This window comes from Aedes aegypti, chromosome 1 (genome assembly GCF_002204515.2).
Source record: "Aedes aegypti strain LVP_AGWG chromosome 1, AaegL5.0 Primary Assembly, whole genome shotgun sequence".
In the NCBI taxonomy this organism is placed as follows: Eukaryota; Metazoa; Arthropoda; class Insecta; order Diptera; family Culicidae; genus Aedes; species Aedes aegypti.
In genome coordinates, this window is record NC_035107.1 from 194,385,306 (window position 1) to 194,404,099 (window position 18,794).

General features: G+C 41.4%; 1 protein-coding gene and 1 long non-coding RNA gene across 2 annotated transcripts; both read right to left on the bottom strand.

Moving 5' to 3' along the window:
- Positions 1 to 2,743: 2,743 nt before the first annotated feature.
- On the bottom strand, positions 2,744 to 3,658 carry LOC110674584. The gene is made up of 4 exons (XR_002499011.1): positions 3,413 to 3,658; positions 3,281 to 3,349; positions 3,142 to 3,204; positions 2,744 to 3,071 (listed from the first exon to the last, which is right to left on the bottom strand). It is a non-coding gene; the product is annotated as an uncharacterized LOC110674584 (long non-coding RNA).
- A 10,786-nt stretch (positions 3,659 to 14,444) lies between these two features.
- On the bottom strand, positions 14,445 to 17,302 carry LOC5572740 (zinc finger protein 37). Its single transcript, XM_001660511.2, has 3 exons — positions 17,072 to 17,302; positions 16,798 to 17,000; positions 14,445 to 15,907 (listed from the first exon to the last, which is right to left on the bottom strand). The coding sequence occupies exons 1-3, from the start codon at positions 17,204 to 17,206 to the stop codon at positions 14,518 to 14,520; spliced, it is 1,728 nt and encodes a 575-aa protein (XP_001660561.1). The 5' UTR covers positions 17,207 to 17,302; the 3' UTR covers positions 14,445 to 14,517.
- Between the last annotated feature and the right edge of the window lie 1,492 nt (positions 17,303 to 18,794).

The window sequence follows — 18,794 nt, forward strand, 5'->3', positions numbered from 1 at the left end:
AGGCTTCGCGACACCAAGACTGTCCAGCGCAAAGTATGCCTTCATAGCCTGGTGAAGTTGGTCGTCTGAATCTTGATTTTCAGAGCATACGTGGACCATGCACTGGGCGGACCCTCCGGCGTCACGACTCAACCTTCCACAAACCGTCCAGCCAATACGGGTCTTGACACCAACAGGGTCCTCGAAATTTCCTTCTTTGCATTTGAGTACTACTCCGACAGAAACATGCTTCATTCCTATCAGAATACGTGGTCTAGCCTCACGATATGATTGGATTGGCAGCCCACGCAGATGGGGATACAGTCGCTTCAATTCTGCAGCCTCCAATGTTTGAAATGGTAATAGCAGTTCCTTGACGGTCCTAACAGATGTAAGGGGGAACCTTTTGTGTTGACTATGAACTCCAGCGATGTCCAGATCGACAACTCGGGAGCTACCTTCGTTTCGTTCCGCACCGCCGGTCCATCGAAGGCAAAGTGGTAGAGCGCCACCTTCAAGTTGTAGTTCTTCTGCCAACTCCTCATCTAATAGTGTAAGCTCCGATCCTTCATCAAAGAACGCATACGTTTCGACGGATCGACTTTTTCCATAAAGTATTACCGGTAGGTAACGAAAAAGAACGGAACTAGAAGTTGTACGGTGGACGTTGCAATCATGTGTCTGGGTACCGATTTTTATTTCGGATGACTGCTGTCCGGACGGCTGTGTGCACACGTTTGCACTCGTGGTCGCTACCTTTTTATCATTGTGAAGTAGCTGATGATGCTTCAGTTCACACCCATCCTTTCCACATGGTTTCACCTTACATACTCCTTTGTGACTGCGGAGACATTTTCGGCAAAGTCCGCTTTCTCTAACTGCAGCCCATCTTGATTCTCTGGATAGTTCTAGAAAACGCCTGCATTTTTCAACTGCCTTGCACCCGCCTTTGCATATAGGACACGTCTCGTGATCCATTCGACCCGATGCTGGCTTGAATTTACCCGATGAAGGGTGAACGCTCGATGATTCAGAATGGGCGTTTAGGAAAGCATTTCCTTTCTTGTTTCCACGAGAATCGCCCCGAGTCGACTTTGACTCTAAACCAACTGGAGAAATAGCAATTGTGCTTGCTGCTTCGGCTAAAGAGTAAACCCAGTTTCCAAACGCTGCTAAATTCACCGCTGGTAGTGTTTGGCGGTAGCGTGCCCAGTCCAGCTTGATGGTTGGTGGAAGCTTGGCAACGAGCTGATGTAACAGAGAGATGTTGTATAAATACTCTTCCATCCCACATGCGTCGACCGTCGCACAAAAGTTACGGACGTTCACAGCAAACTCAACGATAGTTTCAAATTTATCCTCTCTCATAGCTGGCAGATGGTTAATTTTTGAGATTAACGAATGTACAATCGACTCCGGCTGACCAAAGAGCATACGCAGAGTATCGATTACACGCTGAACGTTTGACGGATGCATGAGCAAACTTTTCACCGCCTCATACGCTTTACCCTTCATGCACTTCTGCAGTCTGATAATATTCTCATCATCAGTAAATCCGCACATCGCAGTAGTATTAGTGAAAGTTGATAAGAATATCGGCCATTCTTCGGGTTGTCCGGAGAACGGAGGCAAATCTTTCGATATCGCTTGTCGGGCAGCGAGTTGTTGGCTGTTCGGTGCTTGATACTGGTGCGGATTTGGGTGGGAAACGATTATCGGAGATGGCATACGATTGCGTTCAGGTGGCGGGTATACTGAAGTACCCTGAGGCAGTGGCAGGTACGATGGACGATAAGCAGGAATTCCGACTTCACGTGGTAGACTGGCGGACGACCTATTAGCATCGCTGAAAAGTTGGCTAGCATGGCTAGGTGTGCACCTAGGGCCTGGTCTCATGCTGTACTGAGGCGAATTTGGTTGTTGAACGGACAGGTTCGTAAAAGGTAATTCTTCTACATCCTCTGCTACTCTTACTGAATTGGAGTATTTCGTATCCAGCTTTTTAAAAGCACTAATGGCTGCCGCAAATAGCCTCGCTTTCTAGTAGGGATCGGTTGATTTGACGTTTGACTTGAGTCGTTTTATATTGAGCGGACCCAAGCCAAACGTCAAATCGACCAATCCCTACCAGAAAGCAAGCCTGTTGGCGGCAGCCATTAGCGCTCGTTAAAAGCTGGATGAAGCTTGCCATCCTGAAGCAGGGTATTCGTCTTTTTTATCCAACTCTCGACTCTACTGGAACCTGTGCCATACGACGAACCAGAGCGGCTGCTCATTTGCTCGAGAATGCTATACTTCTTCTGTATGTATTCTCGCTGTAGTGCATTTTCTTCATCAAGTCTCTGAAGTTGCAGCATCAGTGACTTTTGTGTAGAACTCGACCTTATGGTCCCGGCCGGAGTTCCCTTCGGCTGGTTTTCGCGTTCTGCATTGGATTTCTGTAAAGAATCAAAGGCTGACACATCTGCGGTTTCTTCTACAGCTGGCGGTAAATCGGAAATGGGAGCTTCCTTTCGTGAAGCGCTCCTTGTGGTTACTCGTAACGTGTTCGTGGGTCGTCTTATCTCCGAAGAAGACGCCTTTCCATCGCTAGGTTTGCGTTGCTTATTCTGACTGCCGGTTACACCACTCGTTGATGGGAGTTGTTGACCACTTGTCAAGGTTGTTTGCTGGAGCCCGGTTGCATCGGCGCATTCGGGACAACACCAGCTCACCTTCTCAACATCTTCTGTCACTCCCACGCATGAAAAATGATGCCATTCATGGCAGAGATCGCACTGCACCATAGCACTATCGTCGGGTTCTCTACAAGATTTACAAGACCATCCTGGGCGAGTCTGCACCACTTCTTCCGTCGTAATTGTCACCACTGGTAAGCTTCCTACTCCGGCGGGAGTATCACTTCTATCCTTATCCGATCTATCGCCTTTCGATCCACCGTATGCGCCTGATTTGCTGGTATTGCGGCTAGACATTTTGTTCGGCTGAACTAAACGAATTTTATAATTTGTTGGCTCACCATACAACAAAGAGCAGATTCCGTTTTTATAAACCGTTTATTTGAGTTCAATGTGGGGGCGGTTATAAAATTCCTGGATGAGAGGAGAGTAGCTATGTAATAAAGAGTTTTTATAAAACAATGCATCTACAAATTTTACTCACGTTTACTACGCGCTCGGAGTCAGACAACAATTGATACTCTGACGGTTATTGTTGCATGGATACCTAAAGTTAATTTTAAGTTAATATCTTTTATGGTTGATTCAATTATACTATACAAACGAAAATAATAATCACTCACCAACTAATTATTTGTGTGATTTTAGATTTAACTGCCGTAATGAATTGCTCGCCGTTCGTTTAGGTTAAGCTAATAGATAAGTAGTTTAGAATAGAAATTCAGCATGTTCAGTTCATAATAATTCACTCTTACCGTACTAATAGAAAATAGCTTATTAACTTTTATCATTAACTAACAATAGATTAAGATTTTACTAACTTTAGACATAAGTTTGTTTTAGATTAAAGAATTGTGCCAATTTGTCTTTGTTCACGCCTCGTTATTCTAATTTCTTGCCATCTCATCTCCTTGACAGTTTGCCAAGTCCATATAGGTACTACAGTTTCCCTTTGTAATAGTATTCGTAGAAGCGTTGCCAGTCCGGTGGAACTGCGCGTTGACAACACTTATGTATAAGGAAAAAATATAAAAGCTTCACTAAGTAATGATTTTTATTGCAAATTTTTATTTTTTCTTAAGGGTGTCCGTGTTCCCAACTCTGCGCACTCATTTTTGCAATGCTCCTTATTCTGCGCATTTAGGTTCCTAACTCTGCGCACTCGATAAATTCTTTATAACAGTTAAAGTATTTTACTAAAAGCTTTACTAGCAGTTGAACTTTGAATTAATCTTCATTTTCTTACTTTATCCGGCATTACGTCCCTAGTGGAGCGTGGAATGTTTCTAACATTAAGTGAATTTTATCTATAATTCAATCCATGATAATTACTGTTAATGAATGCCATCAAGAGCAACTCCCAAAATAATCGAAATCATTATCACTCCTATTCTTGTTTACGGTGGATCCAACTTTCGATCGAATCCATGGCCAATTTGATTTTGCTAGCGTAAACGAAAGTGCGAAATTTTCGATCAAAAGCGCATTCGAATGTAAACAAGAATGGGGGTGTATATGATTTCCAACACATGTAATTAACTTCCTTCCTTTCTGGCATTACGTCCCCTCTGGGACAAAGCCTGCTTCTCAGCTTAGTGTTCTTATGAGCACTTCCACAGTTATTAACTGAGAGCTTACTGTACCAATGACCATTTTTGCATGCGTATATCGTGTGGCAGGTACGAAGATACTCTATGCCCTGGGAAGTCGAGAAAATTTCCAATCCGAAAAGATCCTCGACCGGTGGGATTCGAACCCACGACCCTCAGCTTGGTCTTAACTTAGTTTTCTAAAATCTAAACCAACATACAAAAAGGGTACAAACTGCGTCTTTTTTTCGTTCAGCCTAGGCGTGTAAAGGAAAATTAGCTTGGACTGTTTATGTATTCTTACTAGAAAATATAAAAACCAAATTTTCTTTGGTTCGGTTCGGGTCGAACGATTCCTATTGCAGATCAATAACAGTACTTTATAGGCGTTTCTATATAGCAAATACGATTAAACGTCGATGTTCCATTACTCGATATTGACTCATGAAACTATACAAAAAATCTAAATTATTAAAAAATTAAAATTTTTATTGCGTGGTTAGGGAGCATTCAAAAATTACGTCCATCATTGAGGGGAGGAAGAGTCTATGGAAATGTGACATTGCATGCATTAGGTACTGTAAAAAAATCGCGACAGGGATTGAGGGGACGGAATGTAGAAATCCTTAAAATATGATGGACGTCATTTTTTAATCTTCCCTTACTATGATGGTCCCCTCAAACAATTTTCCAAAGCATTTCTATTCCATATCACGAAGGTGTCGACAAGTCGATGGTTCCCTTCAATATCGACCTCTGGAGGGTTGATTGTTTGTTGAAAATAACGTTTTATAACTGCTGCGCATAGTAAGGAACATAGTTGAAAAATGGTTCCTTACTATGCGCACTTAAGAAGAATAAGAAAATGAATAAAAAAAAGTTGCACTTTACCAGTGATGATTGCTCGATAAATAAACTAGTGCCTACGTACTAAAAATCTGAAATATATTATCTTTAATTTGCTTCAAATGACTTAAGTGATGAGGTACTCCCTTAGCATTTTTGCTAACGGGCAGTCAATTTGGACGTTTTTCAATATTTTTAAAGCTATTTTATTTTTTATTTAAGTAATAAACGTAAATTTGTCAAGAAAGTTCTTCGCGTACTTTTTTATTACTATTGTAGCAAGATATGAAAAAAAAGTTGTAAACAAAAATTTAAGTATTTTACCAGATTTTGGTAGATTTTGGTAAAAGTGCGCAGAGTTAGGGGCCCTCACGGTACCTCATCGTAGTCTGTATTTTCCACATCCTCAGGTCCTAATTTGAAGAGGTTTCTTCGTACAGCTTCGTTGATTTCACGGTATTTTTTCTCGGGATAATTGACGTAACCCATCTTCGTCCATTTAATCGGAGTCACTTTTATTCCAGCTATCCCTTCGTTGAAGCGTTCGATGTTGACCTTCTGGATGCACTCATCTGCTGATTGATTTGTTGAAACAGATGTCGCTGATGGTACCGTGGCAAGACTATCTGCACTTGGTACTTCTGGTAACTCCTCAGTTGTTGTCGGTGCATCTAGTAATTCCTCAGTTGTTGTTGTTTTCGAACTTCCTGCAACCTGATCCACCGATGATGTACAGATTGCCTGTTTGTCAACGTTTAAACGGCAGGACGTACAATAAATTTGGCGTAAATTTGTATTCAATGTAGACATTGGAGCATAACCAGCCGCTTTCAGTTTATCTATGGTGCTTTCGGTGAGATTTCGTAGCTCTTTCGAACACTTTTTTTCTGCAAACGGCCTGCAACAGTTGAGAAAGCGACTACTCATGTTGCTCGTTAGATTTTAATAAACAAAATCGCTTTTAAGTTTTTACTGACTAGTTTGGTGTCGTTTGCTTGACAGAAGAAAAATTTTACAATTAAATCTTTTATAACCATAGTGGTAGTATATTTTTAGCTTTTTCGTGAGTATGTTCATGGTATGTACCTATCATGTTTTCGATGTTGTTGAAGTTACTCGCTTTCTCCCAAATATGATTAACAAAGTCTATTCTCTACCAAGGCGGGTCTATACCCAGGTGTAATCAGATTTTAACTTTGTGGAGAAAACCAGCGCCGAGAAAACCGACCTGCTTTACGTATACTAGATCACCTGGGTATAGACCCGCCTTGTTCTCTACGAGGTAAACTTTTTGCAGGTAAACTAATCGTATACCTGTATAGAAAACTTTTTTTGTAGCTTTTGTCTTCAATATTAGATTTCTTATAGGTTTCTTTTATCAAAAGGTTTCAACACTATTGAGAGATTTTTTCTTCAGTTACGTACAATAAAAAATATGACACTATCAAGACTTTAGATCACAACACTGGATCGCGTCTAACTTTCTAATAGATGCTATAATAGTTATGAATAATTAAATAAAATATCATGAAAACAACTTGTTAACCTCATGTGGTACCCTTAACAAAAATTCAGCAACAAACTGGGGTTCTTAAAAAAAATTAACAATGAAAAAAAATTTTTTTTTCACTAGGGTAGGTGTACCAGTTATGGCCATAGTGGTTCCCTATTTCGCCATACGTGATATCTTGAATGCCTTCACATTTTGATAAATCTTTTGTGTTTTAGCAGTAAAATAAAGGATAAATTTTGATGTTAAAACATTTTTTTTTTATTATTATTTATAGGCACTCCGTGCTCGTGGCCACTACTGTGCCGGACTCAGTTGATCTGTAGCTGCTTTATCGATACAGATCTATTTTCAACTTATCTATATTTACATCTAGTTTCACTCTCTCCTACTCTTTCTCACACCGAGCAGGTAGGAGAGAGCTCTGCTATTAGTGAGGCTAGCTGCCTGCGAAGAGGGTCAGTTTGTCTCAGTCACCATCTGATACTGACGGAGGATGGATGTGCTCCGTGAGGCGTCTTCTGGTGGCTGGACGGGTTTTTTGTGGAGGGGCTGGGAATCGAACCCATGACCTTCCGCTTATGAAGCGGAAGCGTAACCTCAAGGCTACAGACCCCCCTAATGTTAAAACATTCAAAAAGGTAAAAAATGTAAAAGTTATTCAAATTTTGCATATGGCCAAATAGGGAACCACTATGGCCATAACTGGTACACTTTCCCTAAGTGTCAAATTTGTGAAATATTTGAAATGTCATAACTTTTTTGTTTATTGGCTTACCATCACCAAATTTTTATGGTAGATAGCGTTTTCCCTCAAAAAATTACGTTGGTATTCCGATAGGGTTTTGAGATATTTGAGTTTTTGTGACAAAAATGATGTTTTTTAATGCAAAAAAATTTTTTTTTCACTGTGTGTATTTTTTTGAATCTTTATTTAGTTGTCTAACTTTGTTTCTTTAGTTGTCTAACAATCGAACGAACGGTTTTTGCTGTGCAGCTTTTTGAATATTTTTGAACCATTTTCACATACACCCTTTTGAAAAGTTAGTCGTGACTCAACTTGAAGATTTGATATCGGAAAATGACGATTTAGATGGAACTGAAAAACTGTGCAAAGTTTCAGATAAGGTACCGCGGGGCAAGTGGGTAAATGGGGTAAGTGAAAACAATTGATATATTTTACTGAATATGTGAATTAATGTTTCAAACTCATGCGTAAACCTTCGAGGCAATTGAGAATATTACGATAGGTAAGAAATTTCTGAAATTTTTCAGCCATTATTGTATGATAGAGCGAAAAATTGTTAACCTGTCAACTGTTACTCCGTAACAAGTTGGCGGCGTACAATCTTATTTTAATATTTTCAGTGGAAAAAAGTTGCGGAAAATAATTTCCTGTACCACTTCTTAGTTGTCCTCTGTGACAGTTTCAAACTGCAATAAAAAAAGTTTTAGAATTAATTCGACATAGACTTAAAAATAACCAACTTGAAACACCGTCAATTTTCTAATCAGGTGGGGCAAGTGAAAAGTTTATCATTAGAGATTGAATTTGTGTTTTCTCTTTAAGTAGCCATAAGTAAACATGGTTCGCTGTAATGGAGCTGAATGAAATACACGCTTACACGAGGAGGTAACTTTTTATTCTGCTCTCTAAGGTAACAGACTGGCATAACTGTGTTGCCAGTTCTAATGATTCACTACATATCTCTCTTATTTCAATTTAATAAAGTTGAGAAACACCGAATAACCTTTAGCTTAATCAAGATGATAATCGTCGTAGCGTTTAGGACGCGTTGTCTGCCGGCTGGGTCTGAACATTTCAGCAGGCTCCTTATTGGTGTCCTCTTCCGTGATTAAGGGTTCTTCACGATTCACTGATGTCGATAATGCCGAATCCAGTTGTGTATCTTTCTCTGTGATAGAAGGACGTATCAATGGTTTCACATGTGATGTGTTACGCTTGTACGTCTGTCCATCTTGAGTTTCGAGTGTCACGCTGTTACCATGTCGTTCGATTACTTTCGCTGGAGTTGGTAAAAACTTAGAAGCCAGCTTGTTTTGTGGTAGCATGTTCTTCATTAGCACTTCGTCCCCAACTGACACTGCTGACTCCTTCGCCCCAACTTTTTCGTCCCTGTAGATTTTCGCTTGGTACTTCATCATTCGATCCCGATCACGCATCTCGCTGTCGTCCAGAAATGGCATCTCAAAGTGGGGAATCAAATCGCGAAATCTCCTTCCGAACATTAATTCCGCCGGTGGTACTCCCGTCACGGAATGTGGGGTGAGAGAGTACATGTACATATATTCTTGAAGAGCCACTTTCCAATCCGTGTTATGTTGCTTGCTTATCTTCAATATTTTCAGGATCGACCGATTTTGGCGTTCAACCTCGCCATTTGCACTAGGATAGTATGGCGTGGTGTGGGTCAGCTTGATACCGTTGTCGATGCAGTAGTCTCTCATCTCCTGGCTTGAAAAATTCCTAGCGTTGTCGAATGTCAACACTAGCGGAAGTCCCATCCTAGTGAAAGTTTCCATCAAAAAACGAATTACATCACGAGAGGTTGTTCTGGTCATCGGTTCTGCCAAAACATATCGACTGTAGAGGTCAATCAACACGAATACATAGCTGTTATCTGGCAGTGGGCCGAGAAAATCACCCGCTAGGTGAACCCATGGAGCAGCTGGCAAGTCCCGGATACACAAAGGCTCCGGCTTTTCGAAAGGAGCAACAAGTTGGCAATCAAAACATTCTCGACAACTTTTGTCTGCATCTGCGTCCATTCCAGGCCACCAGATCGCTATCCTCATTCTTCGCTTCATCTTTTCACGACCTGGATGACCGCTGTGCGCTAACTTAAGAACCGTTTCCCGCAGTTTCAGTGGGATAACAATTCGAGATCCTCTCAGCAGTACACCGTTCTCAAAGCATAACTCGTTCTTGAACGCTGCATATCTCTTCAAAACGCATTGCCATTGATCATCATGTAGTGCCTTCTTTACTTTTTGTATCTCCGAATCCTCTTCAGAGCACTGAATGATCTCGTCCATCGTCACTGCTGTCGGCTTGCTGACTTCGGCGATAGCGCAAAGTGCTGCTTCAGCTCCTTTATCGAAAGTTTTACTCTTCAAATTTTCTGGTAGCCGGGATAGTGGGTCGGCAATATTTGTTTTTCCAGGAACATGTATCACTCGATATCGAAAACATTGCATCCTTAAGACCCATCTTTCTTGCCGCTTATTAGGTGATGACTTTTCGTTAAAGATGTTAACTAACGGCTTATGATCCGTTACTACCGTGAATTCCAAACCCGTTAGGTACATCTGGAATCGCTCGGCTGCCCAAGCGATCGCCAATGCTTCTTTGTCGAGCGTTGAATACTTCCGTTCCGTTTTGCTGAGACTCTTGCTTGCATAGCTGATTACGCGAGTTTCGTTGTGAATGACCTGCACCAACACAGCACCCACTCCATTGTCACTAGCGTCAGTGATAAGCAGCGTACGGTTTCGTGGGCTATAGTACCCGAGATGCTTCGGATTGGCCAGAGCAGACTTGATTTTCTTGAAGCTTCGTAGCCGTTCACTCGTCCATTGGAATTTGGCATCCTTTACTGCCATTTGTCGTAGAGTGGCTGACATTTCCGAGAGGTTTGGAATAAACTTACCAACGTAGTTTACTAGCCCAAGGAAACTACGCATCTCGGCAGCGTTTTGTGGAGGCCGGAAGGATTGTACAGCGCTGATCTTGTCATTCATTGGTAGTATGCCTTGCTCCGACAGTGTATGCCCCATGAAATCTACCGATTTCTTTCCAAACTCGCATTTTTTTAGATTAATCGTCAGTCCATTTTCTTCAAGTCGCTTTAAAACTAGTTGAACTCTAGCGTCGTGCTCTGCTTTCGTTCTTGCATACACGAGGATGTCGTCAATGAATACTCGAACGCCTTTTATTCCCTTTAAAATTCGCTCGATTTCTCGTTGGAATATTTCTGCGGAGCAATTCATACCGAACATCAGTCTTTTGTAGCGGTAATATGCGGTCGGAGTTACAAAGGTAGTTATTTCGCGAGAAGCGGGGTCCAGCTCGATTTGATGGAAAGCTTTTACGAGGTCGATTTTTGAAAAATACTTGCAGCCGTCTAGATGAGGCATTATTTCATCGAACGTAGGTAACGGGTGGCGTTCGGGTATTATTGCTTTGTTGGCCATACGCATGTCAACGCACAGGCGTACGCTTCTACCTCCATCTTTCGGGGTGACTACCAAAGGAGATGCCCAGGTAATCTTCACTGGAGCCGGTTCGATGATATCTTGCTTCAACAGGTCCTCCAATTTTTCTTCGACGACGCCTTGCAAAGGAATCGGCAGACGCCGACAGGGTTGCTGGACTGGAACTACGTCTTTGTTGATGTTGATTTTTACCTGCAAGTTTTTTACCTTTCCTACTTTCAGCTCTTCCTTGTCAGGCACACAGAACAGCTCCCCGCGAATCTCCAGAATTCCCAATTCCAACGATGTGTTCTTGCTCAGCAAATTAGCGCCAGTTTCGTTGTCGACCACATACACCTCGTGGAACACTGTCGTTGAACGTGTTGCAATATCCGTACTGAATATTTTATGAACTTTCAGTTTGCCGTCGCCGTATACGCTGAGGAATTTTCTGGATTTTTGCAGTTCCTTGTATTTACACCCGCTTTCTTTCAAGTATCGCCAAGTTTTGCGGCTGATCACGTTCACATGAGCTCCGGTATCGATAATCCAATCTAGCTTCACGCCACCTGTATAGCATGTCACCAGATCATGTTTGGTTCCCGTTGCGTAAATTTGCTGCACGTCGTCGTCACTGTCATCGCTGCTGGAATCGCTACGGGCTCGAGCACCACCTTCATCGCTTGAATCTTGAACTTGCCACACTTTCTTCCCTCTTTTGTTCTTCATTTTTCGGTCATCCGGCTTGGTTTTGCACATTTTACGAAAGTGTCCAACCAGCTTGCAACTATCACACACTTTGTTCTTCGCTGGGCAACGCTTATCACTCGCAAAGTGTCCGATATTTCCACACCGAAAACATCTTTCCTTGTTCGCTCCTTTTTGTACTAGGTTCAAATTGCTTTGATCCACTGGCACTGTGTTCTTCTTCATCTCTTCTTTATTGCGATGCACTGTTTCAAGGATGCGTGCTTCTTGTACGATATCCTCAACGCTGATCAACTTCTTTTTGATGATAACCTCTCGCAACTCATCTGATACGCTGTTATCGAAGACCTGCTCTGCAACACGCATGTCGAGTACAGCCCCATAATCGCACAAACGTCCTTGCTCTCTTAGACGACCGACAAATTTCTCGACGGACTCGTCTTCCGATTGTTTCATTTGCCGAAACACATAACGATCGTACGGGATATTGGAAAAAGGTGCGAAATGTGCATCCAGCAATTTGATAGCCTCTTTGTAAACGTCCGAATCTGCTGGAGGTTGAGCATCGTGACCAGGTGTATCGAAAAAGATATCCTGGATTTGTGATCCGCCAAAATGCAATAGGTAGGACTTTTTCCTGGATGCTAGAGCCACACAATTTACTTCAAGGAACAACTCGAGCGAACGTTTCCATTTTTTCCAGCGCGTTCCGATTGATACCGTGTTGGAGGTATCGAAAGGCAACAATGTTGATTTACTATTTTCCATTTTCTTTTACGCAACTATGGCGAGACACTTTTTCCGTTTTTGTTTTGGATCCTTTTCTCAGCGATTCTTTTTCGATTCTGCGATTCCACTTCACTACGATGTTGGTTATAGGTTATGTTTGACCACAGACACAACGCTTTTCCGAATTATTTTCCTTGTGAATCCTGTATTCTCAGTCTTATTTCGAATTTAATCAACGTACCGACGAATATTCCATGTGTGTTACAATCTTCCTCGATGAATTTAATCTTTTTTTCTCCATTCGTCGCCAAAATGTAATGGAGCTGAATGAAATACACGCTTACACGAGGAGGTAACTTTTTATTCTGCTCTCTAAGGTAACAGACTGGCATAACTGTGTTGCCAGTTCTAATGATTCACTACATTCGCAATTATCATAGAAAAACATAACGTGCTGATAATTCAAGAAACACTGGAGTATAGTGTTAAAAGCTGTTAGAAATCATGGAACTTCTCTAAAATATGTTGCCAAACATTACAATATTAATATGTCTACTTCGGGCAGCCAATTGAAAGGAAGACTTTGATTGAAAAGTTGCAATATTATAGAACACACGGAAATCTCGTGGAATGTCTATGTAAAGCTAGTTCAAAACATAAAAATGGGGTATAGGTCTATCCACATAAAAAATATTCTAAATACGTTATTGAAGGATTCTATTTGATTTCTCCCGAAGAGTTATCCGACGTCATATCCGACTTTCTCAAAAACAAATAACGAGCGGTGGAAATTCTACAGAGCAGAAATGCAATTGCTGTCCTATAATGTAAGAACTAACATTGGAAATGTTGCAGTCATAATGTTGTCGAATCATTTCAACTAACATAACTGAACAGAAGAAAATTCAAGTGTAAAGAATAACATTTTCTTTGTTTACATGTTACTTATGTTATTGTTCATTGGGAAGCCTTAACAAATGTTAAAGCTAATATAAATCGTGAATATAACTGTTTGTTTTTGAATTTATTGTTCAAAACGGTAAACTTTTCACTTGCCCCACTTTTGGGGCAAGTGAAAAGTAAGAAGACATTTTTCAAAAACTTTTTCTATATTTTTTTCTTCAATTTTTCATAAAAATCAATTAAAGCATGCTGCTTATATTTGGTGGGAGTCAAACTAAAAAATATAAACGACCTCATTTGTTTCAATTTAAAGTATCTAGAATTTGAAGAATCTCAACTATGCGAATTCCATTACCCACTTGCCCCACGGTACCTTATTTTTGAAATGGTCGATCAGAATCGACTTGCATGCCTCCGTGGAATCCCTCAGATGGTATGATTACCTCTAAACGTTCGCACCAATGCTCCTGTCCAGCACACCTCCTGCAGCGCTACGATGTCGAAACCACGAGTCTTCAGTACATCGGAGAGTATGCGAGTACTTCCAATGAAGTTGAGAGATTTGCAGTTCCACGTACCGAGTTTCCAATCGCTAGTCCTTTTTCGTCGCTGTGGTCTTTGCCGATTGTTCCGGTCCGTATTCTTTCGTTGACGTTCCTGTGCTGATGTGTTTTTACGGTTGGCTTGCAGGGCATGACACCAACCCCCTAGATTTCCGGAGGACCATTCCCCCTAAATGTTCGGAGGGACATAGTGCGCAGTTTAGCTTAGAGATCTACTAAGGCTTCTACCCTAGTTCGGATGGCAAGAAAAAATCAATTTGAGAATCATAAAACATTTTTATGAAAAGCTTGTTTTTTTTTTATTTCAAGTACTTTCAAAGTTTATAAACCATGCTATCTTGAAGTTTATATAACGTGGAGTAATCATCCTAATCCGTGCACTTTTACTATAGTTATATCAGTTTTTGTGATTTTGCATGTTCAGTGACATGAAATCATTGGAGGTCATTTTGTCCCACTTCCTCCTAATATAAAAACATCTTTTACGTGAGAGAACAAACCCTGAAAATTTCCCCGATCGAAGAACATCGAAGATGGGGTTGCGGCTCTCGCGAACTGGCTCTAAAATTCAAAATTTGTTCTACATGAGCGGAGTTTGATGCACTGATGGTAGTAGTAGTAGTTATAACTGGAAGTCTCTTCGTTCCTGTTCGCCGTATAAAAGACTATCCACAGTGGGACGATTGTAATCATAAAGGCAAAAACAATTTATGACAACCATAAATAGCATCTATTTTGTTTATTTCCTATGATGTTACTTATAGGTACATGTATAGGAAAACTTAACATCAAACCTCTTACATAAAACTATCTGTTGCGATATCGAAATCCGTTTGCACCTCTTCCTGCACACTTTCGCCTTCGTCGTCGGACTTCGCTTCCTTCTTTTTCGTGGAGGAAGCCGTTTTGATAGTTTTTTTGACCGTACTGAGCAGTGCCACGGCCAACGGGTGCTCCCGGTGTTTCTTCGTCCGAAGATGCTCGATCAGATGTCGCCTCTCGGAAAACTCTCGCCCACAGATTGGACACCGATGGGCCTTGCCATGCTCGTGGTCCTGCACGTGGATTTCGAAGGAAGCTTTCTTTTTGAAAACCGCGCCACAGATGTGGCACCGATATTCGGTGGGGAAATGCTTGCTCCCCAGATGGGTGGCAATGTTTCTGGTCACATGTCCACAAAGGTTGCACTTTTTGCGCTGGGTCAATCTGGGCTTGTGCTTATCTTCCTCCAGAATAGTGTAATATTCGGTCCAATTCTTTTGCGGTTCGAATTTGGGATTGTTGAGGTGTTTTTTCTCGTGCATACGTTGAGCTACCTCCGTGCCGAACAACTTCGAGCAGTAACTGCATTTGAACTTCTTCTCAGAGTGGAACGATTTGATATGAATGTGAACAGAGTGTATGGTTGAGAGCTTCTTCTTGCAGATGTGGCACTCGTATTTTCGAAGTTTTTCGTGCCGGTTTTGGATGTGTCGTTTCAGTTTGCTCCGTTCCTTGAAGACTTTACCGCAAATTTCGCAGGCCGCTGCAGTGGTATGTAGCTTCATGTGATGGTGAAGTGATGGTTTTGAAGCACACACTTTTCCGCAATGTTCGCAGGTTAGAGAAGAATTGTTGTCTGAGTGATACAATTGCACGTGCATGGCTAGATTATTCTTACAGCTGTATCGTCTATCACAATGTTCACATTTCAATGGATTTAAATGTTGTCTTTTGTGGTTATTGAGAGCAAGTGTACTCTTAATAACTACCTCTTCCATTACACATTCCGTACAGGTGTACGGCAGTAGATCTGTGTGGCAAGTGTTCAAATGCAATGATAGGGCTTCGGGTGTACCATGGGAACGGTTCTTGCAGATGTAGCATTTGTAATCGTCCCTCCGAGGACGCTTAGGATCATCATCATAGTAGTATCGACGATAAGGTACCATTCGTGGATAGGTAGACGGTTTTGCGGTAACCGGTTCTTTTCTAGCGGGTATCTTAGACTCTTTTATTTTCTTCTCGTTGGCCATACACTGAACAGCTTCATCGGCGGTATCAGTCTCCGAACCATCTTCTGCCTGGTCTGGGGGTTTGGCCTCTGCATCTGATACGTCAGACTCTTTGCTTTCTTCTAGCCGTTCATAATTCAGATACGTTTCGTCTTCTGCTTGTTCTTCTTTGATTCGGATAGGCTCGATGGTTCTGTAATGGGAACGCAATCATTTAGTATACCATGCACGACAAACTTTAATAATTATTGTGGAACTTTTTTCTCTGTTTTGATGTTTTCAAAGAAATTGTTCGTAAGCAGATTATGCCTGAACATGGTTTTCCGGTGAAACTAATAAGGCTGATACATGCTACGCTGAATGGTTCGAAATCGAGTATCCAGCTTTTTAAAAGCACTAATGGCTGCCGCAAATAGCCTCGCTTTCTAGTAGGGATCGGTTGATTTGACGTTTGACTTGAGTCGTTTTATATTGAGCGGACCCAAGCCAAACGTCAAATCGACCAATCCCTACCAGAAAGCAAGCCTGTTGGCGGCAGCCATTAGCGCTCGTTAAAAGCTGGATACGGATCGCAGACTAAGTGTCAACTTCGTTCGTGACTGTTCAACAATGCACTCGAGGATGCTATTAGGAGATCTGGCGTGCAGGGAAACGGCACTAACTAAGAACTATTCCCTCACTAATCCCTACACAAGAACTGTCTTCAGCAAATTTGGCTATCTCGTTTAGGACTACAACTTACATGAAAATACCATGAGTTATTTGAGTTCTATCAGCAATTAAATAATTAAAAATAGTCAAAAATTTTACTTGAGTGAAGTTCTTTTTCCTTTTGAACCCGTGATTGAAAAAAAAATCGCTCTAAATTGTATAATGATATGTAAGTTATGTCTGAAGAACTGTGAAATTTTTATTCAAACCGGTTTATACATAACTCAGATCTAACCATCTCAATTTGACCATTTTGCATGGAAAATCGAGAAAAAGGTAAATGTAATGTTCAATATTGTACGACTGCAATTAGAACAGAAAGAGTTATTTCCGGTTGATCGGTTTATTTGGACTCTCTAGCAATGTACTTACATTTCCTGCAAAAAAGTCTCCTCCAGTTGTTCTATGTCCACCTCTTCTTCCTTGATTTCAACCTGTGGTACCGGATTGGAACTCAGCATCTGTCGGAACTTCCCATCGTTTGCCCTATACTTCAGGATGGTTTTATGCATCTTACCCAGCGTGATGACACAGGCTCTGCAGATTTGGTTTGGCAATCCATCTTCAAGTTCAACCTGTGCCAAATTTGTAAAGAAAACGACATAAACTGAAAAACTATGAACCAGTCTAAACTAGCGGTGCTTACCTCCAAACGTGTGACGTCCGTGATTATCTTATGCAGTGGGAGTGATTCGTTTGGTGCCCGCTCGAAAATTGACCGCAAACGACCTTTATTCACGCAGCACAGGCGGCACACATTCTCCACATCTATTCCACCCATGTTTTACCGGCGGAAATATAATATAAATTTTGCTTCGAACGATGTCGCGCTTCGAGTTAATCAGATCACAACAAAAACAAGTGGAAAATGACGTTTTGTTTGACAGTTGTAGAAAAGAAAGGGGGTTATCCCGTTAGGTATAAACTGAATTTGGCATAAATCTTGAGCAACATGCATGGACCCATGCACGAGTTCACTAATTTGACGTTTGAGCGGTGCTGAATTCACTGGTTTCCATGGTCACATAAACAGGGCAGACAATCGTCACCTTCAAATGGAAAAAGTCGGCGACGAAACTAAAAGAAGCATCGTCATCGTCACTCAAGTAGCGTCGGATGACGATTTGCCGCAGAGATCCGGCGCAGAGGCTCGGCGTCATGACGAACAAATACGATTCCTTCGTTACGGGCGAATCTTCGTTCGGGAGCACTGAGCCGACTAAAAATATGAATCGTGTCTTCGACAGATTGAGAGCATTTTTTGAAAAAATAAAACAAAAAGAAAATAACAAAACACGACTGGAATCGAACAAACTATCTCCGAATCGTCAACACCACGCGCTTACCAACCAAGCTATTTTAGAATCATGAGGGAAGCGGGTTCATGTGCCAATACAAGCAATTATGTGATGGCATTCGTTGGTTGGTGCGAAGCAAGCGAATATACAGTAAACGTCTTCTTCTTGTGAGTAAGGGTAGCAAGCGGGATGAAGAAAAATTTGCTCGTTGACGATTTTGGATTGAAGTTAGTCGTGCATTCTTTCGTCGATGAAGAGACGACGACCTGCCAGAGTTATTATACTGGATGACGATGTCTTTTTTTATTTCGTCATCGCACTGTGACGAATCTGACGATTGCCTGCCCTGCACATAAATAACATGGCACCGCTAAAACGTCAAATAGTGAACTCGTGCATAGGCAGGGCTGCCACATGTACAGATATCTCTTTATTACACAGATATTTTTATTCTGACACAGATTCAATTTGTATGGAACACAGATTTTCTATCAATTTTTTGTATGGACACAGATTTTTTTGTATGGGACACAGGTTTTCTAACCTCGTGGATACAGATTTTCTATCAAATCATCTGGCAGTTCTGTGCATAGGTCCATACAGTGGGGGTCCGCTACATGGAATAACTCGATGGTAGGATCAAAGACAAATTAAAAACCTCCATGTACCTTGCAGTTGCCCAAAATTTTGTGGCTCATACAGTGGCTCAATTTCATTTTCGTACGGGGCACTGTTTTCATATCAAGTTGGTATAAAACTATTAAATGGTGCATGGACTTCGATATACTTTATCAATAATGAAGGTTATGTTAGCGTAGTAAGCGTTGCATTATAATTGAGCACATAAATCATTCGTTGCTAGACTGTATACCTGTTCAGACGCTTTTACTCTCTATCAGGTTATCGGCCCAGTATAGCTGTTTGCAACTGGTAGCCTAGCAACCGGCTAAACTGTTGGAATAGAGGTAGTGTCGCACCTCAGGTAGAAGAATCGTCGGTTGAGAAGCATGCGTCGTCGTAGGTAAAAGTGTGGAAGATTTGTTGTGAGGTATAATATTTGTGTAGGATGTT